The 27943-nt window shown below is 40.7% G+C and overlaps 1 protein-coding gene across 4 annotated transcripts; it reads left to right on the forward strand.

Annotated features, from left to right (window-relative positions):
* Positions 1–278: 278 nt before the first annotated feature.
* evla (Enah/Vasp-like a) lies at positions 279–27943 on the forward strand. Of its 4 annotated transcripts, none has more exons than XM_088432538.1 (14): positions 279–687; positions 14162–14330; positions 14492–14672; positions 18619–18676; positions 19345–19406; positions 20026–20856; positions 21981–22240; positions 22932–23047; positions 23642–23669; positions 23792–23831; positions 24078–24138; positions 24209–24266; positions 24598–24655; positions 25571–27943. In XM_088432538.1, the coding sequence occupies exons 1-14, from the start codon at positions 683–685 to the stop codon at positions 25606–25608; spliced, it is 1965 nt and encodes a 654-aa protein (XP_088288664.1). In that variant the 5' UTR covers positions 279–682; the 3' UTR covers positions 25609–27943. The 4 variants fall into 4 exon arrangements, with proteins under 4 accessions (XP_088288664.1, XP_088288663.1, XP_088288665.1 ...); XM_088432537.1 differs by lacking the exon at positions 279–687 and adding an exon at positions 2749–2955; XM_088432540.1 differs by lacking the exon at positions 279–687 and adding an exon at positions 6673–7150.

The raw sequence follows: 27943 nt of genomic DNA on the forward strand, positions 1-27943 counted from the left end.
ATACTGAACTACCGTTTATTCTTTGTTCATCAATTGCTGTTTTTGTTTTTCAATTCCTGGGTTTTATTTGTAGTTTTATTTTAGCCAAGTCAGGCTTTTTACAGTTGTAGGAGAGCAGAAAGACAAAAAAAAAACTCAAAAAGGTTTCCCTAAGGGCGTATAAGCGCGAATAAGCGGGGGCTCGCTGTCAAATCCCCACTGCATGGCTCGAGCCCTCTGGGGGCGGTCTCAGTGCCTCGGCTGCAGTTGCGCCTCTTGGCCAGCGGCGGGCAGCATCGAGCTGACTCCTCCGCACGCCGCATTGTAACCTTGCCCAATCTCTCCGCCTCGCTCCTCCGACCAACCACTCCGAATGGGAAGAAAATATGGCGTGAAGAAGGCGGCGGTCGCCGACGACCACTCTATCCCGCTTTCAGACGAATAGAAGAGAATAAAAAAGACAAAGAAACATGGATGTAAGGACACGCCGCGGCGCGTGTTTGCGGCCGGGACGCCGGAGCACAAAGCGGATGGAACACACAGCCTGAGCCGAAGCACGCCTCATTACAGAGCCCCTTCCAACGCCTTTTTCACACGTCCGCGAGGCTTCTTCGAACTGTGATACTGTTTTTTTCTTTGTAAACATATCGGTGAAAGCACGTCCATTGGCTTCGTCGTCGTCGTGGGAAGAAAAGACGGCGACATGAGGTAAGCTAATCCCACGCGACCTATTTGACGAGTCATGACAGATGCACGTTGGCTCTACATCCGCATTATCGCTACCAACATGTAATATAGTGCCAGAAGAAGCCAGTGGCAAGGATGACAACAACATTGACGAAGCACAGCATCTCATTTTGTGGGGAGTCAAGGAAGGGGGGGGGGGGGGGGGGGGGTCTCCTCCCCAATCTATTTTGGCTATTTCCTCTAATTTGGTAGCCTATTGTCACGGTTGGACCCCGCCCGAATTGTTACAGATGCAGCTTAAAAAAAAAAAAACTATAGTAGTCATGGCAACGACAGCATCACTGGCTCAGTCGCTGTAAGGGAGTGAGAATCACGCATGCAGTGAACAAGATGAAGAAGGATGAGGAGGAGGTGTTTATTCTAGTCGTTGCTAGGCAGGTTAGGCAGCCCCCTAGCCAAATCCCCCCTTTTCCCCTTCCCCGAGTCACACATTTACCTAAGCTCGTCTCGTCACGCGCCGCCATCATTCCGCCTGCTAAATTTGAGTGGATGACTAGTACTCGGCATGCAGAGTGAAGCAAGGGGCCCCAAAACCACCAGCCCAACTCCCTGGAACTTCTATTTACAGTATACGAGCCTCCTGTGATGTGGGTACATCAGAGATCATAAAATACTCCCACTGGATACAGTTTCACGATTCTGGTGAAAGTAGAAGTACCGTAATTCCCCAAATATGAGAAACTGTGGCGAGGCGATGAAACCACACGTTGCTGTGCTAGTGTAGAGCTTTACTCTTCGCGTGCCATCAAAAAACTGATACAACAAAGTCCAAAACAGTCAAGACAAAGCCAACAGGTTCAAAGCATCAAAGGTTCAAAGCGACACGCCTACTGGGTGAGAGACATGGTCCTAGTGCCCCCCCTCCCAAATTAAGGCGCATCCTAAAGTATGGACGGTTACTAAGCTGCACCATTATGGCCGAAATAATAATCACAATTATTTTGGTCAATATTGAATTCACGATTTTTCCTCACATTTGCTCAAACTGGTCTATTTATTGCCCTTTTTTTTAAACATGCAGTTATAAACAAGGCTTCAAGGCTTGATACTTAGAAATAGTCATAGTAAACTAAATTGAATAAGAAAATAATTATTATGGCAAAAACACACAGGGCAACAAAGCTAACTTACTTGCTGAGTTCAAACCAATAAAAAAATGAAGTCTACTTAGAAGCAAGCACATGATTTACTTTTAAGCAGATTTTAATCAATTAGCAGGCAAAATGTTATTTTCGGTCATTTCAAACTGATCGGATTTTTCAAAATGGCTCTCAATTGACAGCTAGCACTCTAAATACGAGGAGTCAGGTGAGAAACCCAACGCCATTTCACACTGGTAAATAATATATTAGGGTGAGAAAAGCAGAGGCTTTTGTCATGCAAACATGTGGGAAACATTGCCCCTTGGTGGTAGTGCTTGATTTGACTTGTAATCAAAAAAGTACTTGACTTCTTAAAATGTTAGTATTGTTGTGGATCATCTTAATTAATCGTGGGACCCAACATCGTGATCGTGATTAAAACTCATTTGGTGGTGCGCCGCCATATGAAAGATTGACTTCCATTCCTCACTTTGAATTGCATGTCGATAACAGCTGTATAATAATTGCGGAAACACTGCCATCCAATGGTCACAGTTAGCACTACAGTGATCATTTGTCTTAGGTAAGCATTAGTCAAGGGTGTCAGCTACCCTCCATAAAAGAACGTATTTGCTGAGAATTTCATCATTTATTATTTTTGTCGCTATTCTGAAATTCTCGTCCGTGGCGCCGAAAGTTTCAAAAACTTCAGCTCACAAACAAACTCTCTCGGTCTGCAGAGAAGCGTCGGTCACGGATGTAGGCTCAGTAGCGTTCCGTGTTTCTGGCGTAAATGATTCCCCGGAGGTAGAAAGTTCCTCTCGAGCAAACGCAACGAGATGAGTGGCCTTTGCCGGTCACATGTTCCCTCCGTCGTTCTCTTCTTTTCCTCCCTCCCTCCCTCCCTCCCTCCCTCCCACTCTCTCTCTCGCTCGCTCGCGCACCCTTTCCCTTGTCGCCAGCGTCCTCGTTGCGGCGTCTCAGACTCGGAAGATGTGAAAAAAGGAAGGCGGCAATATGCGCGTCGCTCTCTGCTCTCAGATTAACACCTCGGCCTCTCCGCCATAATCTCCTCCTTTACACCTCCCTCCATTATTGGCCAGAAGGACCGGAGCGCCGGCAGCATGTATTCCTTGGATGACTTCGGGTAGGACGACCTCATCTTTGTCGGAGACTGCTTCGGAATGTGGCCGTCGTCTTTCTCCTAACTTGCGTGACCGCAAAACGTTCCGCGTTTCTCTCGCAGCCTTCGGACGGGAAAAAAAAAAAAATCCCGCTTGTTTTCCCCCCTCGGAAAAAAATGTGTTTTCTGCAGCCAAGCTCCATTTTGTTTTATTGGCCGGGTTAGAGGGAGTGACTTAGCTCCGTCAGCTGTTTGGAGAGGCCTGGCGGGATTTCTCCCATCCGACTTGCATGCGAGTGTGAGAAAGTCGGAACAGGAAGCGCCGGGGATGGAGAGCGCTTAATCGCCCAGCAGCGGAATGAGTTGGGACTATGGAGCCAGATGACGGCGTGATAACGAGGGGGGGGGGGGGGGGGGGTGATCAAGCCATGTGATGGCTTGATGCTCAAAACGCAGATGCGCTATGACATTTAGTCCCACTTTGCGCTTGACTACGTGAACTCTAGTGATCGCATTTCAAGTCAAATGACTTTGAATTAGCATGTTAGCTTGATGGAAGTAGCGAAGAAGTCTTTTCTTCCAGGGAGAAAGCGCCTATCTCTTTAAGGATCAGGATTAGTATGCCGAGCAAGGTGGAGCGCAGGAGATGAGATGGGGGAGGGTTACTTGAGTCCAAACGTTGCGTGTTTCCGTAACAATCGTTTAACTGGGATCCAACCGTTTAGGGAAAAAGTTCTTTTTTTTTACACATTGCAGTTTTGATTTTCAGCGCGATGATCGAAAATACTATGAAATAGGGCCGCAGGATCATGTCCAAAATAATAAACTCGATTATATTGCTCAATATTGAAATCTCGATTAATCGTCATGTTTGGTTAAACGTGCATATTTGTTGCCCTTTATTTAAACAAGGAATATATAAACAAGGCTTCAAGGCGTGATACTATAAATAATAATAATAAACTAAAATAGATAAATAATGTAAATCATAATGGCAAAAACTGAGCGCACGGGGCAACACAGCTAACTAACTTGCTAATGTAATTCTAATATCTATTTGTTACAATCTTTGGTTCATTTTGATCAGTTATTAATATTATTCAATTAAACGGTTTTGAAGCAATTTTTTGCGCTTGTAACATATTTGGCTATTTACATGTAAAAAGTTGCTCTACTTATTAAAAATTCACGTATGAATTAATTTCCTAAATAAAGGTACAACTGTACTCGTATTAGGGCTGGGCGAATAAAAATAAATAAAATAATAATATAAATATATTATATATAATATAAAATAAAATCTCCATTTCTTTTTTTTTGTCAGCATGGATGATTACCATTCCAATCAAAGGAAAAAAAACAAAACAAAACATTTTTTCGAAAGAGGAATTGATGTATTAAAAAATAGTTTTTAAATTGTTTGCAAAATGTTCAGACATTTGCTGAAAATCAGCGTTAAGCTAAACATATTAATTGACTGATTTTTGTTCCCAACAGAGACGTAAACGTAAATTCCTCTACCCAACTGAATCAACCATTTTTTTTTTCTTTAATTGGTTAAATCAGAATTAGCGACCAACTTGATGCCATCTGGTGCATTTTCCCGATTTGCTAAATATAGCTAAACATTGGTTTGCCGTGACCCCAAAGATGTCGATCTTATTCGATATTGTGGACAGTATCATGTGAAAGACAAGATAATGAGTCATGAGTGTGTCAAGTTTTTCCATTAACTGGGCATATTTTCGTCCGATGTCTTGAGGGCACACAAAACAAACGGCTTCTATTCACAGTTCTTATTGTTTCAAATGTACATGACTTGTTTTATTTTTTATTTTTTTACCCCCTTGTGCTATATTTTGACCATTTTGGGTCATTTTCTTCAATATCATTCTGGCAGGATTTTTGCTGAGAAATGGCACATTCCATTCCATGTTGAACTGGGTGAAATTTCAGCTCCTTTTCTATAGTTTCCCTATGACTTGAAATGCCTTGGACAATGATTGGACAAAATATTGCACAAGGGTTAAAAAAAAGAATATCTGAAGTTGTTATTTTATATTTATATAAGTATACACCGTGATTTTATTGGTCCGACCCACTTAGGAATAGATTTTGCTCTCTGCCGGCCGCAAGCTAAAACGAGTTTGACACCCGTGCTCGAGGGGACGTGTCCGCCCCAAGGCAAGATTGGCCGTGATCATTTTCCGAAAGTTAGCATGCGCTACGTGCCCCTTCCTCAGGGCGCAACCTAGTTGTAAAAAGCTGGAGCGTGTTAGCATTTAGCCACTCTGTCACACAAACGTCGCGCAGGCCAGCTGGAGCAAAAGTGTACATTAGCCATTGTTAGCTTGTCGCTGAAAACCGCATTTTCAACGTTTCCCATGCGGCACATCAAAGCAGTCAAGTTCCAGCGGCTAAAGTTAGCTTAATCGTTCGAGAGAAAATAACAACACGCTACATTTGAACCAATAAAATAAATCAGCGGCAGATTGTCGTTGCAAGACCCGCCTCCAGGTTTCAACGGGCCAATCGTTGCGCTGCGGGTGTAAGACTGGAATTGAGTCTGAGAGCTAATCAATTAGCACTGCGTGTTAATGGACGCTTAGCGTGCCGCCGCGCTTTTGCTGTGACTGACCTCTGATGTCCAGGCCATGCTAGTCAATAGCAGCGCATTTGGAATGAGTTTAATTGGGGGTTGCTATGACAATACCGGTTATTGATTACATGTAATCGATTGATCGTTAATTATGTCTTAAAGCAAGTGAGTCATTGTAAGTAACTGATTGCTTTAGTATTTGAATATGAAAAATTATTGATTAGCAGTGCTCTGATACCAAAAGTAATCAATTACTTTAGAACTTTTAGTACCTCGAGTAATCAATTATTTGAGTACTGTTAATACCTAGAGTAATCAATTATTTTTGTATCATAAGTAATTATTTTAGTGCTTTTAGTACCTCAACTAATCAATTAACTGTACCTAAAGTAGCGGATTACTTCAATAATTTTGTACTTAAGGTAATTGATTACTTATTTAATTCATTAAGTACTTAAACACATTTAAACACTTGGGAGCTGAAATTTCCAGCAGATGATGAAAACGCAACATTTCAAAATGCACCGATTCTGACATTTCTATATGATTGCAGCTGGACGTGCGAGATTTTATGTACAAAAACAATCGTTGTCCAAATTTTGGACCATATAACCATTATAATTACACTTTTTGAGATGCATTTTAATAGGATTTATGACATTGAATTTCCTGTAATTCTTGCAACATTCCGTTGAGCGGCGGTCAATTTATGTCAGCAAACAGAAACTTCTTTGTTGACTTGTGTTTCACCCCAAGACACTAGGTGGGGGTAGAGACCAGTTAATGGATATGTCTTAAAGTGTCATCGTCACTTTACAGGCTACAAAGACAGACCATATCATTTTTCGATTTTTTGTGGGTGTTTATAAAGCTAACCTACATATGTATGGATATAACTGGGGTGTGTGAAAAGTTTTCTCTTTCCTGGGGGGGCAACAGTAGTAAAATAGAACCTGAATTGATTGCTTTAGTACTTATTTCATCAAGTACTTTTTTAATTCACCGGCTGTTTATAGAGCATCCTTTAGCGGAACACTTAAAAATTTGGAAAAAAAAAACCCATACAAACAAAAAACGTGTAACTACCTGGGATTGAATGTCTTTAGTTAAAAACAAAATTAGAAACGAGTTTTTGGGATTGAATGAGTTAAAAATAAAATAGTGTAAAGAAATGCCCATACCTCGTGCGGATGTGACGGGGGGGCATTAGGATGTATTTGAAATGGACATGAGGTAATCTCCCCTGGGTTAACGCAATGACAATAACACGAGTTTCAATGACACACACATAACACACATCACACATACACACGCGCTCATCTGTTTTTAGAGCGACATCAGGCCAGTCAATGACTTCATCCGCGCCGCCTGTCCATCTTTCGTCTCTTTGTCTCCGGACGGGCGTTCATCACTCTCATTGTGGACTTATTTTGTCCTGTTTTTAAATTGACGTAGCGGAGGATTAGCATGATTTAAATGAGATTTTTAGTGGTGTAGAAGAAGGTTATATGGCACACATCTGTTGAGGAAAATGGACATCCAGCCGGTGCGGGTGCAGCGTTATGGTTTCCCTCAAAGCCTCAGTGACTCGGGACTCTTTTACAACCACGTCTCCAGCAGGTTGGTCCCAGTATTTTGTTTTTTTTTTCTCTGCGATTGACGTCCAAGGCAGAAACATGGAAATGGGCTTTGTTGCCATTCAGATTATGTGCGGTTTTGAGCTCCCTAAAAAAAAAAAAGCAAAAAAAAAACTGTTGTGTGCGAAGAGAAGTATTGTGATGGACCAACAGCGCAGAAGGCAAATCTTTCCTTGTTGAATTTAATCAGATCTGAAATACTAATCTGTAATCTTAATCTGTCAAACTGTTGTTCAGACAAAGAATTGAGGTTGTTTCGGATTAGCTATTGTATTCCTGGATCATTTTCTTACAAAATTGTATTTTTGTCCTCTGGGGCATGCAATTTTGTTCTTTTTTGCTTAGTGCAGGTGTCTGACATTCAAAGAGCCATTTTGACCTGGTTTCCAAGGATAAACAACATTGAGAGCCACAAACACTTTATTACATCTGAAATTAAGAATATACTGTATATGCTATATATCCGCTGTGTATATATATATATATATATATATATATATATATATACTGTATGTGTTTATCTATGTATCTATCTATGTATCTATCTATCTAGCTATCTAGCTATCTAGCTATCTAGCTAGCTAGCTAGATAGATAGATAGATAGATAGAATGTCAAAGTAGTATCTAAATCGATTCCTGTAGAATTTAAGCAGTTTAGATCGCTAACTAGCTAGCTAGCTAGCTTAAATTCTACATTCTAGCTAGCTAGATAGATAGATAGATAGATAGATAGATAGATAGATAGATAGATAGACTGCTTAAATTCTACAGGAATCGATTTAGATACTACTTTGTTTACTTTAGATACAGATTGATTATTTAAGTTCTTACTTACCTAAAATAATGAAAATACATCTCTGGGATTGAATGAGTAAATGAGTTGCGTATTTGCCGCTTGAGTTAAACTGACATTCAGCGCTCGTAGATGATTTGTTGATACCTGTAGAAACCCTGTTAAAGTCTCAGGTGTCAATTAAGTGTCACGTCTCCCTATTTGAGAACCTTTGACCTAGTCTAGTCTACACTTTATACATTTCGAGGTTTATACTGTGTTTTCTATCCTGCCACCATCTCAATTGTATCCTTTTTGTAAAACGCAGCTTGGGAAATGGAACCACTCCACCGAGCATCTTCTTTATCCCAAACACTAGGCTGGAGCGTTTCTTAATGGCAAGGTTCTTCCTACATGTTTAATTTAAATGCGTATTGAACTGCATGGCTTCTGGCTATCGCGCAGTGTTGGACTGCTGCTTTTTTTTTCTCATTCATTGTAGTCACCATACGCCAAATGGGGGATGCAATTGTAATATATGCAAATCACCTAGACATGGAAAATGTTATGTAGGTCACACGTTGACTGTAACTGTGCAGTGTGTGTTTTGTTTTTTTGTTTTTTTCCTGACTTTAGCAAACCCATACCGCTGAGCTTTTCCGCATACAGCAACACAACGGGACATTTAGCTAAGAACATAAGCACATTAATATTGGCATTAATGCCATTAAGGCATCACTACTCTACTCACACACACACACACACACGAGAGGGCTTAGTTGCAGGCCGGTTACACTGCACTTAATATGTATCAGCACTTAGATAAAAACACTATGTTGGAGCTCAGAGGTCATTTTTTGGTCATCACCAGGGACTTGAAAGGCTTTGGTGACAGAATCGAGATTACGGCGTGCTCGAATCTGTGCTCCTCGATATAACGCACTTTGAAATGGCGCATTAGTACAATATGCGTATGTTGCACCAGTGGATGGAAATCCTCAAACTGATCTAGTCACTTTAGCGCAGGCATCTGGTGGATCATGGGCTACGCTCGGAGTCACCCTCGTTTACTTTTTACGTGTGGCTTTCGATGGTCATATGGGTCCCTAATGTCATTTTTTTTTCAAGTAAAAGAAATCCTGTTTGTAAGCATTTAGGTATAAACACACGGTGATGTTTCGATCCTCTATTTGTTTTGACGCTATAGTTATTTTTAGCCTTTTATGTGACTAAATCAGTGGCCCAAATTGGGTCGAAATGACACCAAGGAGTTAAAAATAAATAATAAATAAATAATAATTGACTTATAATAATTGGCAGAAAATTACCGCCCATAATTATTCATTTCACTCTAGCCGTAATTTACAATTAATACAAATTCCATTTCCTGTCATTTTTGTCTTTTCTCAGTTTCATGTTTGCCATCAACTGGTACAAGTTCAATTTCCGGTTCTCCGGACGCCATGTTTTGAATTTTATTATTATCGGCATTACAAAACAGCTGTATGATGAAGTTTCACTGCTGTTTGTTTTCATCAACGCCTGGTTTGTTCTCCTGCAACGGTATGGACTTGATATCTCCGAAATAATGTTGGCTTGTGCTGTTTTTAGCTCTTGCGGGCGTCCTGAAGCACTACTTTCCCCCTTGAGCAGATTAGAGGTCTAGTATGAGAGTTAAGTCCGCGTTAATTTAGATTTAAGACTGCAGTGAGGTAATGATCGGCCTGCAGTGCGCCGTCTCTAATCCTGCCTGTCAGACAGCCCCCCCCCCAAAAAAAAAAAACAGTATAGCCATTTCTATTGAAACGCTGCACCGCTAAATCTGAATTGACTTTTGAAATCACACATAAAACGTAAAATCACGTTCTACCACTTAAATAAAATATTAGCATCACATTGCTATAATATCAGCAGACCCCCATGTCTTTGGAATAAGCGCTTTTGTTTCAGTGAGATGTCTGAATCCCAACAAATCCGTTTTTTATTTGTTACTTTGAATTCTTTCTAATTGTCTCCACTAACTGTAACATCTCTTACCATCTGAATCAGGCAGGATGCATTATAGTGCCTAATTACCTCCCGCGCTGACCAGGAAGTTTCCCCCGGATGCTCGTTGTTCCCAGCTGGCAATTGTAGCAGAGGTTATGATTTATTGAAGATTGCAAATTATAATTAATAATGTAGTAACGGTCTGCTGGAGTAATTAAATGTGAGGTCCCTGTTCTCCAATACGTTTGTTTGGGAATGATTATTTTTTTCCTTGGCTTGTTACGTTCGTTCTTTTGGACCCGATTTATTACAAAAGACTTTTTGTTTTTAAGAAGATGATTACTAGGATTTCTTTGCAGCTTCGGTGTTATTTAACCTCAAATTTGTAATGGACTCATCTGCGTTAACATGCTAATTGGGGTTCGCATGTAAGAAGGCGATTAATGATGATTTAGTTGGTTTTTTTTTTTTTTTCATGATCAAAACAAGATTAAATGAAGAATCTGCCAAACAATGCGATGTGAGTTTTCAAATTCGTATGTTTTAAAAACACCCTAAATGCATCCCTAGGTGTCAAGATCAAGGCCACGCCACATCATTTTATGAGGCCCACAAAATGCTGATTTGTCTTAGTTCCTGGTTAAAATCCTAAACTTGCAAGTTGTCTTTTATGTTTGACTTGATAACCAGACCACATAGCTAAAAACGGCTTATCAGTCTTCTGAGTTAGCACATGTGATGTTTGCAAGCTAAGCAGTGATTGGTTGTCATTTTCAGTCAGTTGATGTCATTTCCCACTTGACAGAAAGTGCTCTAATATTTGTCAATTTATTAATTGTGCATGAAAAGTACCATTATCAAAGTAAATCTAGACAGCGTTAGCTTTTTCTAAAAATGGCTTTAACCAAGGAGTCTCTGTGCGTAATCATACTTTTGCTCCCTCTTCCACTCATGACGAGCTAACAGCACACTTGTGAGACTTAGCGCCTTGTTGGCGCTGTCATGCGGGCCACTGGTGACTCATCCACAATCGCAATTAGCCGCGATGGCTAATCGTCACTTTAATAGACGTAGCGTAGCGGGGCGAAAGCCGGGCAAGGCCTCGTACCCTTTGGAAAAGCCTTAGCCCGACATGCAGAATTTGCCCGAGTCTTAATGTTGACGCGGAAGGAGACGCAATATGTCAAAGCATGTGCGCTAGCTTTGCTTTATTGAAAAGGCTGCCTGGCACGCTGGCCTCCTTTTCCCCACCCGAGGCCTGTTTGACACGAGGAAGCACTCAGTGTGGCAGAAGGCTTTGTGGCCTTGCTTTGTTGGCTTTGATCCCCTCCCCTCCTAGACATTTCTTTTCTCATCTTTGTCTTCCCGTGGCCTCCTCATCATCTCGCTCTCGCTTCATGTTTTTTAGCCATGTTCGTGAAGCCTCGTTCCTCTCATGCATTTAACTCTTTTCAACTCAAAAGCAATACTTCCATAGCATCCTCTTGTTTCCCTTTGTTTCATTGATTATTTATTGAACATTATATATATATATATATATATATATATATATATATATATATATATATATATATATATATATATATATATATATATATATATATACCGAAGCTAAGCCACACTTGACTATAAGACGCAGGGCTCAAATCATGAGAAAAAAGTTGTGGATTATAGTCCGAAAATTGCAGTAGTTGTCAGTCATAAATTTTTGTTTCATCCTATTAATTGAATGTCACTGCCTGGGATTTGAGTAGCGCGTGACCTTTTAGCGATGATGCAGCCCACCTCGCGGCTCAAATGTGACTAGCATCGAACATGTTAGCAAAAAAAAAAAAAAAAAATACATCCCACTGACTTCTGTCTTCATTAACGCCTTGAAAGTATCTGCATGTCTGTCACCCGCCGGAGACGTTTGCCGGTGAAATTAGACGCCTCGTCTAGAAAGGAACGCGTCTTTATTTGCGACTTGCTTAAAGTCCAAAAAGAGAAATGAATGCATCAGTCCATTCCTCTGCTAACTGCTCCAGAAATAGTTGCTGCTTTTGTAAGAAGAGCCATCACACTAGTAGGACTGTCACACCCCTTGAACTGCTGGACCATGTGTGAAGAGATTAGAGACCATGTCCAGCTTGTAAACATGCTAACGCTACTTACCAAAAAAAAAATCAGGTTACGAAACGCCTCTTTGGAAAATGATTGTCTCTTGTTATGAAAGAAAATTCTGGATTTGAATGGTGTTAGTGTACAGTATAATATGCACACTTCCCACCGACATACACGTCGTAGTGCCAACAAACATAAAACGGACTATAGTTACGGCTAACGTTCTACATATTTGCATAAAAACATATACATACCCCTTTTTCCGCTCTTGAATGGCTGGTTAAGTAGCTTGATGTCGCGTCTGACGTTAGCTATGTTAGCACGTTGTTAGCACGTTAGCATAACATACAAAAAGTTTTGCATGAGCTTAAACTAAATTTAAGTAACCTTATATCCTCAAAATTCTTCCAAAATGAATATTATTGCTCCTGTCTAAATGATGCCTAGATCACTGGAAGTGTAAAATAAAAACGTACAAATAAAACGACCCAAGCAAACTGCTCTGCACGCACAACCAATACTCCAGTGCCATCTCAAGGCAAGCAAAAGAACTGCATTCATATTATCAAATGCCACATATAATATAATGAATTTAAAGGATTTTTTTTTTAGGCTTGAAATAGATTAGGCTTTTTACATGTAAAAAGCGCCTCTACTGCGAAATAGTGTGTGTGTTTTGAAGGTTCCTGTGTGTTGCCTGTTGGCTAAGCGTTGTATTCTGAGAGGGCGTTGGCTCGGAGGAAACGTTCTGCTCCCTGTTGGTGTTGAGCGACCACAACCACATTCTGTGGTAGATTTCTTCTCCAAAATATTTCTGCCGGGAATCCCCCCCCCCCCTCGCTTGTGACCAATGACTAAAAATTTCCTACTCTTTCATCCTTTTTTCAAATCTATATTTGACTTATATTTTGTATTTGTATTGTTGTTTTTATACTTTCTAAATGTTAAAACAATATTCATCACATTTTATTTTATTTTTTTATGTGTTTTCTAAAGGAGTGTCTTAAAGTGTCTTATGCTAAATTATTGACTAAATACTAATCCATTACAAGTTATCAATTACAATTTCTTTAGGTAACTATTGTCATGATTTTTTTGCTTTGAATAATAAGTACCAAAGTATTGAATTCCTTTTAGTTTTTAAAACAATCAATATACAGTATATAATTTTAGGCCGACAATTAGGTACTCCGTTACTTTTTAACTTAAACAGTATAGATTACTTTAGGGGGACATTATTTCCTCATCTATTAGTACAGATTACTTTGGAGTGAAAATAAAGTACTCAAGATGACTTTAGGGGGACATTATTTCCTCATGTATTAGTACAAATTACTTTGGAGTGAAAATAAAGTACTCAAGATTACTTTAGGGGGACATTATTTCCTCATGCATTAGTATGGATTACTTTGGAGTGAAAATAAAGTACTCATGTAATCAACTTGTAAATCAAAGTAATCCATATTGATGACTTTATTACTTAAGTACTTTAGAAATGGATTACTTATACTTTAGTATGGAGTACTCATACTTTAGTATCAAGTATTAAAGTAATTGATACTTATATAATACTTAAAGTAACCGTTTTAGTAATTTATTAATGAATGACTTCATTCTTCTCATTTCAGCAGCTATTTTTCGACAATCTTTTAGCCAAACACCTGAACTTTTGTTTAATATGCAAGTATGCGGTATTTAATGTCTGGATGTAAAAATAAACGTGAAAATATGTCTTTGGCATTGGATGAGTTGATGAAAAAAATGAAGAAGGCCACCGACGCTATGTCAGCTTCTGTTGAAAATATCGATGTGTTCTCCGTGATTTTGGAACAAACCGTATCAATACCGCACTCCACTGACTGACGTGAACATGTCAAAGACCAAAAGGCTCATTTTCATTTTTAGAGTTAAGGTTTGGAGCTTTTTAAAGCAACAACCCACCCCCTTCTTGCTTTCTTCAATCTCAGACTTCACGTTTGTGATTTCATTGCCGACGGAACGTAAACGAACCACAAGCGGCGGATAAACGAAACTTCTGTTTCATTGGCTTTTTGCGCAATCGCACAAGCGGTTCTTCACGTTCTTCTGCTTCACCGATGAGTCTCGGCCGTTGTGTTCTCCGCTTGCAGCGAGCAGAGCATCTGCCAGGCTCGGGCCTCTGTGATGGTCTACGACGACGCCAGCAAAAAGTGGGTGCCCATCAAGCCGGGCCAGCAGGGCTTCAGTCGCATCAACATCTACCACAACACTGCCAACAACACCTTCAGGGTGGTGGGTGTGAAGCTGCAGGACCAGCAGGTGAGCCACCTTTCACGTTCCAAAGTTCTCGCTGAGGTTTGTCCGCAAACCGCGGTCGAGACACCGACGATAACGCGATCGCTTTGGCGCCATCCGGTGGCGTCTCGGTGGTATCGACATATTTATGGTCTGGAGATTGAAGTTCTTTCTCGCGCTCCAAGGTGGTGATCAACTACTCCATCGTGAAGGGCCTGAAGTACAATCAGGCCACGCCCACTTTCCATCAATGGCGCGACGCCCGCCAGGTCTACGGGCTCAACTTTGCCAGCAAAGAGGAGGCCACCACCTTCTCCAACGCCATGCTGTTCGCCCTCAATGTGCTCAGCTCACCTGACAGTGGAGGTAAAGTCAAATCTCATCACTTTTTTTTTTCTTTTTCCTCTTACTTGTTTTTAGAGGTCCACGTGTACGATACCAGGTACTTTTGCGTATAAAAATAAATAAATAAAATCAAAGGTTTGGCTGAAGAATGGTCTGAAAACAGTTTGGTGAATTAAGAAAAGTCAAGTAATTCATTAATCAAGGCTTAAAGTAATAAATTACTTTAGGTACTTTTCCCGCCAAAAAACGTCCAAGTCTTTTATTTATTTTTGTAAAAAAAATGACCATGTATTGTAAGGTTGTTTCTTGCAAACAAAAAGAAAAAGTAATACGTTAAAAAAGGATATTTATAGTTAGGCTTCTGTTTAATGCAATAACTATTAAAGTAATTAATTGTTTTGTTTATCTTTTTCTAAAGTATTCGATATTGATTACTGTAATGTACCTGTATAAAGTCATCGATTAGTACTTTTTAAAAAAAAAAAAAACATGTATAGGAATAGTAATGACATTTTTAAGTACAAAAAATAAAAGTAATCAATTACACAAAGTACCAAAGTAATTAGTTGTTTTATGTATCCAGTTCTAAAGTATTCGATATTGAATACGTTCGTGTATAAAGTCGTTGATTAGTACTTCATTACCTAAATTAATTGATCACTTTAGTATTTTTAGCACCAGCCTGTCACGCTTTTGATCAAACACTTGCATTTTTTTGTTTTGTTTTTTTGAAAAAGATATAAATAAGTAAAACGTAAAAATACGTCTTTGGGATTGAACGAGTTCAAATGAATACTCGTCATTCCACAAAGGCTTTGACCTGCTGGCTGTGTGACAGAATATTTTAAAAGTTTGTTGAATGTTACGCTGACATTTGATTGGTCCTCTTCAAGGAGAAACGGGAAATTTTTGTGTATTTTTTGTGTCTTTTGTTAATGTTGGAAATGCGTTGTTGTGGAACTCCAAATGGAATTCGGGCTCAGGTTGCTTTGATCAACTCGCACGAATGTCAGTTCAGCACCATTAAGTTGCTCTTGAACGCCTCTCAGTATATCATTCAAAAACGCTCTTTTCATCAGAAAATAGACTTTCAATTATTACGGGCTGTCTAGATTAGATAGAAAGTTCATTTCTCATCGCTTCAAAATATTTGCGAAAGAGATAAGCACCCCAAATAATTTGATACTTAAAAATGCCTTTTTTTCTACATTTATCATCAAAGTAACGGCGATAAATTACTTATTGGTAGATGTTAAACACTCATGCAAAAAAATATGTACAATATCGAACTACCGCTTTGTCTATAATTATTTTGTTGACTTTATTACTTTTCAAGTGCAATTAATATATTTTAAATACATTTTGCCACTAAACAATAAGTAATAATACTCAAAATTGTAAAATGAAATGTCTTATTTTGATTCAACAAAAGATACACAACTTTGACATAGGACTACAGAAATAGGAATAATGACTGCGACTGGAGGATTTCGATCATTTCATTTTAAAAAATTGCTTTAAACTATTACTCGAATTTTAAAGTAATTCCAGAGTCATTTAATAAATAATTGGTGACCAAATGATTCATTTTGACAGCTTTAGTGAGTACAACATCATACAATATTGTTTATTTCGTTGTTGTCTGTTTTTAATCACTAAATAAACTTTCGATGAAAAACGAAAACTGTCTCACAGACCCGAACAACAAATAATTATTACGCAACTGACCCTGTTTTATATTTTTCCAATTGAACGCTCACGTCCACAGATTTCGAACGTTTATCTGAACTCTACTACCCTCTAGTGGTGAATCAGTTTAACGACTTTTTTTTTTTTCCATAGACGGGCCTTGACTGGAGATGTATTTTTATTTCTGAGGCTCACTGCGAAACACTTTATGCTCTACGTGGTTTTATATCGTTAATATATTTAGTTGGGTGTACTTTTGGAATGACCGGCTGGATTTAACAGCCTCAGAGAGGCTCTGGTTACAACTTATTTTAACTGCCCTTGTGACTCCAATGATGGGTGAAATATCACTTATGGCAACATCAGGTCCCGGACTTTTTTTTTTTTTTTTTTATTGAGAGCTTCGCGGTGTGAAATGGTCTCAATTTATTTATCCATCTATTTGCTTGCTGCTTGTTTATCAGCTGTAATCAGGAGATTCATATATAATTATATCACATCAATTTCTTTCTGAAAACATGGTTAAAAAATACAATTAATTATCCAGCTGTTTATTGTAAACAATCCTTTCGTTTTGATTTCATATGGCGGAAAAGTCAGTATGATATGAAATACCTTTGATGGAAAAATCAAGCAAAATGGAAAAAAATACCGCACAAGGGTCAATAATGGAGTAGTTGTTTCGAACCGCCGATTAGCAGAAAACATAATGACAATTTTTGCTTGACTATTGAAATGAAATGGAATATGAATCTCGATTCCCGCCATTCTAAAGCAGCATTAAAAATCAACTCCCCCGATAAACGTGCCGAGCGAGCCGCAGTCTGTTTTGCTTCCCGCCGAAAGGTCATTTTTATTTTTCCTCCGCGCGCGTTATCCCCCGAGTTCATCCGAAACGAGCCCGATCAAGCCCTCCCGGGCTCCCTTCGGGCCCTTCTGCTCGTCTTTGACCTTCGCCGTGGCAACAGTCCCGCCACCTTTTGCCGCCGGCGGTACAAACGCGCCGGTGCGCCGGGCGGGGAGCGCCGGGCGATAATTGGCTTCATTAGCACACGCGTCCGCCTCCGTGCTTCCAATGACTTCGACTTCTCTGCAGTAGACTGCTGACATCAACAAAGTGTCGCTGGGGGGCTCAAACACAAGTCAGGTGTTATTAACCAAACGTTTTTACGTTTGTTTTTCGAAGAGACATTCAGTCCCAGGTTCTAATAATGGCTTGTTTTGTTTTGTTTTGCTTTACTATAAGAGCCTCTGAAAACACCCGCTGAATTAAATATTAAGTACCGTATTTTCCGCACTATATGGCGCACCGGATTATAAGGCGCACCCTCAATTGATGACATATTGTAAAGCTTTTTCCATTTATAAGACGCACCGGATTATAAGGCGCACCCTCAACTAATGACACATCTGAAAAATGTTTCCATATATAAGCCGCACCCTCAATTAATGATACATTTTAAAGTCTTTTCCACTTATAAGGCGCAGCGGATTATAAGGCGCACCCTCAATTAATGACACATTTTCAAACTTTTTCCAGATATAAGGTGCACCCTCAATTAATGACATATCTGAAAACTTTTTCAATCACAATATAGTAATACTCAAAGTAATAACAATAATAAGTCAAATTATAACTCTAAACTCTCAATAGCATAAAAACGCAATGTCAATATGAGCAACCTTGTTCAATTGTAAACACAGAAAAGAAACAGGTAAAGCTTACTTTATCACTTCATTCCCCGTCTATGGATCCCAATCTCAATATTGATCCATATATAAGGCGCACCTGATTATAAGGCGCACCCTCATCTTTAAAAAAAACAATAAAAATACGGCTTTTAAGTGCACCTTATAGTGCGGAAAATTGGGTTAGTTATTTATTTATTTGATTTTAGATACTAAACGTACCAAGGTAATTGATTACTTACTTTAGGTATTAGAATGAATCAATAAAATGGATTATCTTAGGTACTAAAAGTACTAAAGTAATTGATTAGGAACTAAAAGTACTGAAGTAACTGATTACCTTAGGTAATAATCCATTGTTATATTTTTGAAATTTGTACCTAATAAATAAAACGTTGCTGTTTACTTGGCTGACTTGGTGCAAAATCTCTCCTCCTCAAGCCCGGAATCAAAACAAAACTAAAAGACGTGGAGAAAGTTGGCGTGTATTTACTCTTGCACGGGCAGTACGGGGTCGTGGTGCGAATTTTTTACGTCGTCATAAGTTTTTCTTAAATTCTCGCAATTTTCAAACCATTTCTTCTATCAGGTCCAGTTGTCCAGCGCCAAAATGGACCCTCATCAGAGGAGAGTGAGGCCCAGAGGAGGTACAGTCGCTAGTTACGCGCCGCACTCACTGGCCACTTCATTAGGGATCCCTTCAGATCCGATGCAAAAATCAAATAAGCTGGAGACTAAAACAGGCGACCGCTTTTGACATTTTTTGCTTTGTTTTTAATGTTTCATCCATTTATTTGTTTGACGTTTACATTCGGTGTGTATAGGACACACCCTTTATTTTGGTGTCAAATTCTGGTATGTTCTATGTTAGTGCGCCGACAGTTTGGCGACAATGTAAAAACTATAGCAAAACCAACATTAAGTACCGTATTTTCCGCACTATATGGCGCACCGGATTATAAGGCGCACCCTCAATTAATGACATATTAATTGAGTATATCACATACGTGAACAGATGGACTTGAATGTTGGTTCGGTCCGCTCGCTTCTGCACACCTGTGCGTCAAAACAAGGCTCGTGTGGCCGACGGATTGGGAAAAATCGGGATCTTTAAGTTACCATTTATAGATCGCACCCATATTTTGGGGGGAAAAAAGTGCGTCTTACATTGGGGGAACTACGGTAATTAGAATTTTGCGGAGCATATGAAATGAGGCGACGGGCCGCGTCCGGCCCCCGGGCCTCGACTTTGACACCTGCGCCTCAAATGCTGATTGCTGACGTGATACTGAAGCGGCGTGGTTGCTCTTGAAAGGATGATGGAGCAGCATCAGATGCAGGCGCACAAGGAGAGGGAGCGGCGGACGTCGGGATCAGGTGAGGCAAACGCGCGCGCGGCGGGCGGGCGGTCGCCGCGGCGACCCACGTCCCGTTAGCGTTCGGAATCCCGCGGGAGCCGGAAAAGAGCAAGCGTCTTTTTGCTACGGGCGCCACGTACGACAGTAAACTTTTGACGAGCCCGTGATTAGAGCGCTACGGACTTCCCGATCCTTCCGACGACTAACCCGCATTCCCGCCATGCCCTTTTTCTCCACGTGCACACACGCACTCTCAAGTCGGACTTGAGCACCCCCCCGGGCGACCCGCTCCCCGACCCCCTTAACCCTTAACCCCGCCCCCTCCTTCCCCCCCACCAAGCTTCTGCAACATGCTCTGCTGCCATCTCTTTCTTCCAGCTGCTGTTGGGGGGGGAAATGTCATATGCTTTTCTGGTCATGTTGCATTCTGCTGCTTGATATTTTGAGTCTTTCTTATTTGCGGTTCTCTGTTTTTTGAATTATGCTCCTGATTTTTTATCTTTTCATCTGGGCTTGGTTGCTTTTCATTCTTCTCACGTTTTTTCTCTTTTCTGTTTTCCTTTGTTTGTCGCCCTCCTTCGTCCGCATCTCCTCCCGTCTCTCCTTTCCTCCCCCCGCCCCCCTCCCTCCCCCCACAGTCGTTTCCACTCTCCAATACAAAGTGTGCGCACCCCCCGCCCACCCCGACACCCCGCCCGAGTACAGACAGTACCGAGCTAGCACGCTGCCCCCGTCCTACGTCCGCGTGGCCTCCTCCTCGTCCCCGCCCTCCGCCTCCTCCTCTCCCTCCCAAGAGAAAGAGGCGGGGGCGGCCAGGGACAAGGCCCAGCTCTCCTCCCAGCTCTCCACCTCGCTGGCCTCGGCCTTCTCGCCCGTCCAGGCGGGGGTGACCACCGTGGGCCGGCAGGTCCGTCAGATCCCCCTGTCTCCTCCCGCCGCCGCCCGCCACGCCCACCAGCACCAGCAAGACGTCGCGCTCCCCCCCAAACACGGCACCTGGTCCGCTTCTCAATTGCAGCAAATGTACGCCCAGTGCCCGCCCGCCGCCTCCCCCCCGGTCATGATGGCCGCGCCCGCCAGGCAGGGCTTGGCGCCGCCGCAGCCCGTGCTCCCCGTGGCGCACCCCCTCCCGGGCGCCAGGATGAAGCCGCCGCCGCCGCCGCTCGACCCCGGCGGCCAGTACCCCCAGCACCCTCACGCCAACGGCCAGTCGGACGACTCCTACTCCCCCCACTCCCACCGGCTGCCGCTCACCCCGCAGTACTGCGAGGCCGTGCCCCTTCCGCCCCTGGCCGGCCCCGCCCCCGCCCCCAACCACCAGTACCCGTCCACCTTCCACCCTCAGCAGCAGGCGCACCACCAGCAGGGCCAGCCCCCCGGCAACGCCAACTCGCCCCCCTGTTACAATGACGGGGGCTCGCCCAAGGAGACCCCCTCCCCCGTCCCCCAGCAGGTCCCCGTGACCAACAGTAAGTATAGGAGAGAGCGCCGAGTCGCGCACGCCGGCGTCTGGGGGTAGAAACCGACTTTGCGAGCCGCTCGCCCGCGGCGGGCCTTGCTTTTTTTTTTTTTTTTTCACAATTTAAGACTTGTCCCATCAATGGCAAATTCACCAATTTAATCCAACCTCGACGTGATCTGTTGTAATTAAAAAAAAAAATGGCGGCCGTGAGGAACCTAGCCAGGAAAAACAAAATTTTCAGCGTGCGTGTCGAGCCCGCATGTTGGTGACCCACATGATGCAACAAAATAAGTGACTTCTGCAAAGTAGAGGTTATTTTTTTATACGTAACTTGTTTATTTTTTCTTATTTTTCTTGTATTTTATTATGTTTTATTATATTGTATTATTATATATTTTTATTATATTTTTTATTATATTTTAAATATATTTTTATTATATTTATTTTTATTTTTATTGTCATTTTTTTCGTAGTTTTTACCTTTACCTTCAATCATTCAAATAAAAATAAGACTTAATACAATAACAATACTGCATATTAATTTGTATTACTTTTTTTTTTTACTATTGAGAACCTATGAATTATTTAAGATTTCTTCTTTAACTTCTAGTTAAATATTAAAGCTTAGACAGTCGTGAAAAATAGAATAAAGAAATATTATTATTTATATTAAAGATTAAAGCACTGTACTCTATACCAGTGGTTCTTTTTTTTTTATATGATAGAACTCAAGAAATTTTTGGTCAGCCAATTACCCCGCAACCAATGCAAAGCATTTTAGGATGAAAAGGAATTATAGCAGAGTGCTGTGTCCGATTTATTAAACTTCATAACTACATTCGTATTGGTCGCTTTAAGCGTAGTGCCCAAAATCGCGTGACTCGTCAGTGACAACGCACATTTGATTAAAAAAGTATCCGATGTCATGCAAATGAACCACTGGAACACAATCAGGAATGAGTTGCTTCCTGTTCCAATGAATTTGCTCTTAATTTGAAAAGAAAACCGCATCGTTCCTGCCCACGGCGTTTCATTCCACTCGGTGAGCTCCCGTTTTAGCGCCCGGGACCCTCGGGTCAACCTTCCAGGGGGTCGGCGCCGTTAACCGAGCTCTAACTGTGCCCCTCGCAGGCGCCCCTGTTTCCGCAGGTCACCCCGCTATGCTGTCGGTAGCCCCGCCCCCGGCAGGGGTCCCGGCGCCTTTGGGCGGCCCCCCGGCTCCCCCGCCGCCGCCGGGCCCGCCGCCCCCGATGGCGGCGCCCCCGCCCATGCCCCCTCCGCTGCCCACCGGCGGGGGGCCTCCCGGCGGGCCCCCCGGGATGCAGCAGCAGCAGCAGCCCTCGGGGTTGGCGGCCGCGCTGGCCGGGGCCAAGCTTCGCAAGGTTCAAAGGGTGAGCGCCATAAAAATGGCACAATGAATTAAGTACCAAAGTAATCAACTACTTTCATTTTTAAGTACTAGAGTAATCAATTATATTATACATTATTGTAATCAATTACAGATACAATTTCAGATACTTTACGGCGCTTTTGTAGTTCAGTAAGTATCAAAGTACCGTAATTGTATTAAAAAATTACTTTGGTAGTTACCTAAAGTATTTGAAAGAAATCAATAAAGTACTCGATTATTATTAGTATTAAAGATGACTTCAGAACTTTTGTGTAAGTACTAGCTTAACATTTTTAGACCTTCCTTTAGCCAAACGCTTGAAAAATATACAAATAAATGTCTGAACTGAAAACAACAACCGAAAAACGTACAAATACGTCTTTGGGATTGAATGAGTTGAAATCCCATTGACATGTTGAAAGAAAACTTGCATTGACTTCCTGGAGAAATATTTCTTTCAGTAATCTACCCAAATGCTATGACCACCCAGCCCTAATTGAAACCCAATCGATTAACTTTTTTTGAATTCCTTGCTTTTTATTGAATATATATTCATATCTTCAAACAAGCTGAGTAAGTCTTAATCCAACAAAGCCCGAGGGTTCAAACCTCTCGGTGAGTCTTTACGGAGTGTAATAAAAGGAAAGTCAACAAAACATCAACTATTTTTATTTTTTTCTAATATTTTTCAGGATGAGAGCAGTCCGCCAGGATCAAGCGGCAAAAGTGACTCCAACCGATCTAGCGGCGGCAGTGGAGGTGGTGGAGAGGGTCTCATGCAGGAGATGAATGCCTTATTAGCTCGCAGGTAATACCCTTTTTCTAGCGATGGATCGCTCTAGCTAGCTAGCAAGCTATTTAGCGAGCTAGGTCTATCTATTGCTTGATAGATGCAAAGATCTATCTCGCTCAATAGCTGGCTAGCAAGATAAAGCTAGCTAGGGAGCAAGGTAAAGCTATCTAAGTATAATTATCGAGACGGCAAGCTAACTAGGTCTAACTCTCTAGCCGACCTGCTAGCTAGCAAGATAAAGCTAGCTAGGTCCATCTATTGATCTATTGCTCAGTCGGGCTTGATAGCTAGCAAGATAAAGCTGGCTAGGTCTATCTATCTAGCTAACCTGCTAGCTATCATTATATATAGAGAGCCAGCTATCGCTCTAGCTAGCTAGCTAGCTTGCTTGCTAGGTCTATTGACCTATCTAGCTAGCAATCAAGATAAATCTACCTAGGTTTATCTATTTATCGAGAGCTAGCAAGATATTGCTAGCTAGGTCTATCAGTTTGTCGTGAGCAGCCAAGCTAAAGCTAGTTATGTCTATCTAGCTAGCTAGATAAAGCTAGCTAGGTCTATGTTTAGCCTACCTTTTTACAAGTAATGTCTTTTTTTTTTAACCTACAGGCGGAAAGCTTCTGAGAAACCCGATGAAGTAAGTTTTTGGTTTCCTCACATTTGTAACGGCACTTTTGGGTGAACTGTTAAGGGTTAAGGCAACATTTGCAGGGAAACGGGCGATACGATGAGGTGAACATTTGTTTCTCTGTCCTGCAGGACGACTCTGGTAGTCGCGGGCTTGGTCAGAACTCAACAGGTATGTTTTTTTTTTGTTTTTTTTTTTGTGGTGAGCACATTCGGAACGCATCTGAGAGCTTCTGGCTTTGGAGATGATTTTCAAGTCTACCTTTAACATCAGCATTTTGCTTTGCTAGCTAGCGTTATGAGCAGCATGCTAAACCTTTGTGAAATAAGCCGAGCGACGCTAATTCACGCTAATCAAAGGGTTAGGGTTAAGGTTAGGGTTTCTGCCATCAAATGATAACGCTATACTCCTCATTAGATGGCGTGAAGAAGCCATGGGAGAGGTCCAACTCTGCCGAGAAGTCCTCACTGGTGTCAAGGTGTGAAGAAAAAACTGCGGAGCCGCGTCGTCCACCTCACCTTGATTTGTTTCGGCTTTTGTGTTTGTAGAGTGAGACCCATCGGCAGCTCTGGCGAATCCGACACGGAATTCGACAGAATGAAGCAGGTTGGTTTGACGCTTCTTAGTGGATCTTTTAAGTTTGGGCTCCCTCTAGTGGTGCAGAATAGAATCACTCAATTCAATGTGTGTAATTCATTTATTTATTCGTTTATTCAGGTTGATATTTTTCCCTACGTTTCCTTTTTTGTGGCAAATATTAATGTCTTTTTTAATATGATTTTTATTGTTTTTTTTTCATGATTTATTTAGTATTTATTTATTCCCAGATACACTTCAAGAGGCATCAATTACCTGTGGCCTTTACTCACAAGTAATGGAATTTTCCTTTTTTTATTGACTCCAAATTTGTCTTTTGTTTTTTTATTTTTTTTTGTAGGAGATTTTGGATGAAGTCGTTCGCGAGTTGCATAAAGTGAAAGATGAAATCATTCATGGTAAGCTGCTTTCAGCATCTGCATTACATCCTTATGTAGCATGTAATGTATTAGCGCATGTGCATGTTTAGCTTTTGTTTGTGTGTTTATGATTGAAAAAAAATAATGACCGTCCTATTGTAACGTAAACTTCATTTATAGCTTGTGCTTACCTTGTTTAAAGGGATAGTCCAATTATTATTTGCCGTTTTTAGCGGCAAAAAAAAATTCTCTAACTTTTTTCAGCAGAAATTTTTAGACACTCCCTTATCTTAACACCTGAAAATATTTAGAAAAAAACACATAAATTCATCATGAAATTACATCACTGGGATTGAATGAGTTAATTTAATAACCATTTATTTTTTTTCGCACACTTAATACTGTCAAGAAAAGCTCACATCATGACCAATCACATTTCTTGAATGTCACATGACTTAACAGGCAAGTCATGATTGGTTGTTACCCAAGCATTTAGTAAAATGTTTTTTTGTAATGTAACAATTGCACATGCACAATAATTTATTCATATAATTTATTAGACAAAATATTAACGTCACAGCGAAAAATTGATAAATAAATGGACAATCCTGTGAAGCCAGTTAAGCAGATTTTAATGTTCTGTTAAAACTGATTTCACCTCATTTAAATTATTTATAAAAGATTTCTTCATTAAATGAATGGACAAAATAAAAATGATTCAAATCTAAACATTTAATTAAATTTTAAAAATATTTTATTCATTGTTGTTATCTAAATATTTTCCACAAAATAAATCAAACCTTGAAATACATTTTTGGTGTTGCTCAAATAAAAATTTTATTTTTTTTTGCCCATATCGCTCAATGGATGAAAAGGAACGGCTTAACTTTTCACTGACTTACTGTAAAAAGAAAAAGAAAAAAAAAACAAATCTTCCCCCGTCGTTTTTGTCAGCCATCAGACAAGAAATGGGTCGGATCAGCACGTCCTAATCCTCGTCCGGTTTGGGATGAGAGCGGGAAAGACGACAAGGAGGACGCCGGATGGACGCGGGCGGACCCGCTTGGAGAACCCCCACCCCCCCTCCCCCCACAACGTTGTCTCAATGTTTCTGTGAAGTGGCGTCGCAGAGACATTGCGCCAACATCCGAGTCTGCCGGACAGCAAAAAAAATGGACGCAAAAAGAGCGAGACCAACCGTTGGACAGGACGGGAAAGCCCAGACCGGGCGTCGCGTCGGGTGTTGCCGCGTTTTCTTCTGTTCCGTCTTTACGGGAAAATATTTTTTGGTTTTCTAAGTTTGTACTGTTGTATTATTTAAAAAGAAAAAAAAAAAACGCGCGCTGCCGTTGTTGACGACGAGTATTTCGGAAGGACGGACGCAAAACTTGCACGCCGTCTCGTGTCGGCGTTTTACAATTTGCTTCCCGGACGATTTGTTCAAAACAAGCACAAAGTTGGCAAAATGGTGCCGGAAAAAAAAAATCTTGATCGCCATGTTCATTCTGGTGTTGTGCGTTATTTTATTTTTTTTTTTCTCCCTGCAGACGAGTAGCCACAGATAATACACCACCACGGCCACACCACTGAGCATTTTTGCTGAAAAAAAAGGAAATATATATATATATATGTATATATATATATATATATATATATATATATGACCTAAAAGTATTCATGGCTAACATAAATAAAGATGGTGGATTCTGCTTAATTGTCTATTCTGGTTTAGCAAAACACATTATGACCTGCTGCATTCGAGGAAACTGGGAAATCAGAGTTCTCCCGCTCGGAATTGTCCCAGTTTCGACCTTAGAGTGTTGGAGTTTAAAATGTCAATAAAAATGGTGGATTCTATCAAATCGGTGGTGTTTAAAAAAAAAATAAAAGTGTTAGTTTTCCCCTTCTGTTTTTGTGGCCCTCCCAGTTATGCATGAACCTCAATCAATCAATTTATTTGATTAAATGAAAAAAAGGTGGTGCATTTATAACAGTGATTTTATGATGAATCCCATTCTGTGTATGAGATGATGCTGACAATGATAGCAAAGTGGGAAGTGAAGAATTTGAGTAATCCAATCCCAAAGATGTATTTTCCTTTTTTTTTTTCATTTACATGTACTTGCATAACTTGCATAATAACTTGCATAATTTTTTCCCCGCGTGATTGGCTAAAGAAGGCTCTAAACATGGCTGATGAATTAGGACTGATGTAAATGAAATTAGGTACTATGTACCTGATTACTTGAGGTACAAAATGTACCAAAGTAATTCATGACTTTAGACATTTAAGTACTAAAGTAATGAAATACTTTATGGCACTTGAATACTAAAGTTCTTATTTGTTCAAATCATACAGAAGGAATTACATTTTAAGCATTCAAGTTTGAATATAATTGATTACTATAATACTTAATTACTTCATAAAGTACCTAAACTTTAGGTCCTAAAGGAATTAAAAAGCCCAAAATGGTCACCTCCGATTGTTGTTGGGGGTTTATGCAAGATACACATGCCTCCCCAAGTGAGTGTTAATTATTGCTGCATTCAAGGAAGCTGGGAAATCGGAATTATCCCACTCGAATGGTCCCAGTTCCGACCCCAAATTGTTCAAAGCTAACATAGACAGTAAAGGTGGTGGATTCTGATCAATTGTTCTGATTTAACAGAACACATTTTCACCTTCAGTACCGTTTATGCTGCGTTTGAGGAAGCTGGGAAATCGGATTTATCCCAGTTCCGACCTCAAGCTGTTCAAGGCAAACGTAAGCAATAAAGATGGCGCGTTCTATTAAATTGTTCTGGTTTCGCTAAACAAATTTTGACCTCCGGCAAAAGTCATGCTGCATTCGAGTAAGCTGGGAGATCGCATATACCACACATACTTTATAAATACAAAAGTATTCTAATTTTGGGGGGTTTATACTGAAGTAATTCCTTTTTAAGCATTCAAGTACTAAAGTAATCCTTTACGTTTGTACTTCAAAGTAGTGAATTACTTTCATACTCAATTTAGTGGCAGCCATTTTTACACATTCCTTTAGCAAAACATGGAAACGGATCAAAATAAGTATTTGGGACTCAACGTGCGGGTTACTTCAACTTCAAAAATACGTCTTTGGGATTGAATGAGTATAAAGAGAAAGCTTGAAGGGAGTTTCTATGGAGGGATGCGAAGTTAGGAGGATGCGCAAGAGGAACGGTCGTCGCTCGACGTGACGGTAGCTCAAGATGTCTTTGCAGGAGTTGGGAGTTGCTCTCAGCGACGTTCTCATCAAATCATTCAATAAAGGCTGGATGTCAAAAATCCATTCAGACAAACCGTAA

This window comes from Hippichthys cyanospilos, chromosome 14 (genome assembly GCF_059441005.1).
Source record: "Hippichthys cyanospilos isolate Australia breed blue-spotted pipefish chromosome 14, RoL_Hcya_1.0, whole genome shotgun sequence".
Taxonomy (NCBI): Eukaryota; Metazoa; Chordata; class Actinopteri; order Syngnathiformes; family Syngnathidae; genus Hippichthys; species Hippichthys cyanospilos.

What these genes read in the sequence shown, in the direction of transcription:
- evla (XM_088432540.1), top strand. Translation starts at nt 7,062, where the DNA reads ATGGACATCCAGCCGGTGCGGGTGCAGCGTTATGGTTTCCCTCAAAGC. An exon ending in CAGCTCACCTGACAGTGGAG is followed by an intron (nt 14,673 to 18,618) that starts GTAAAGTCAAAT and finishes TTCTTCTATCAG; the next exon opens with GTCCAGTTGTCCAGCGCCAA. An exon ending in GCAGGTCCCCGTGACCAACA is followed by an intron (nt 20,857 to 21,980) that starts GTAAGTATAGGA and finishes TGCCCCTCGCAG; the next exon opens with GCGCCCCTGTTTCCGCAGGT.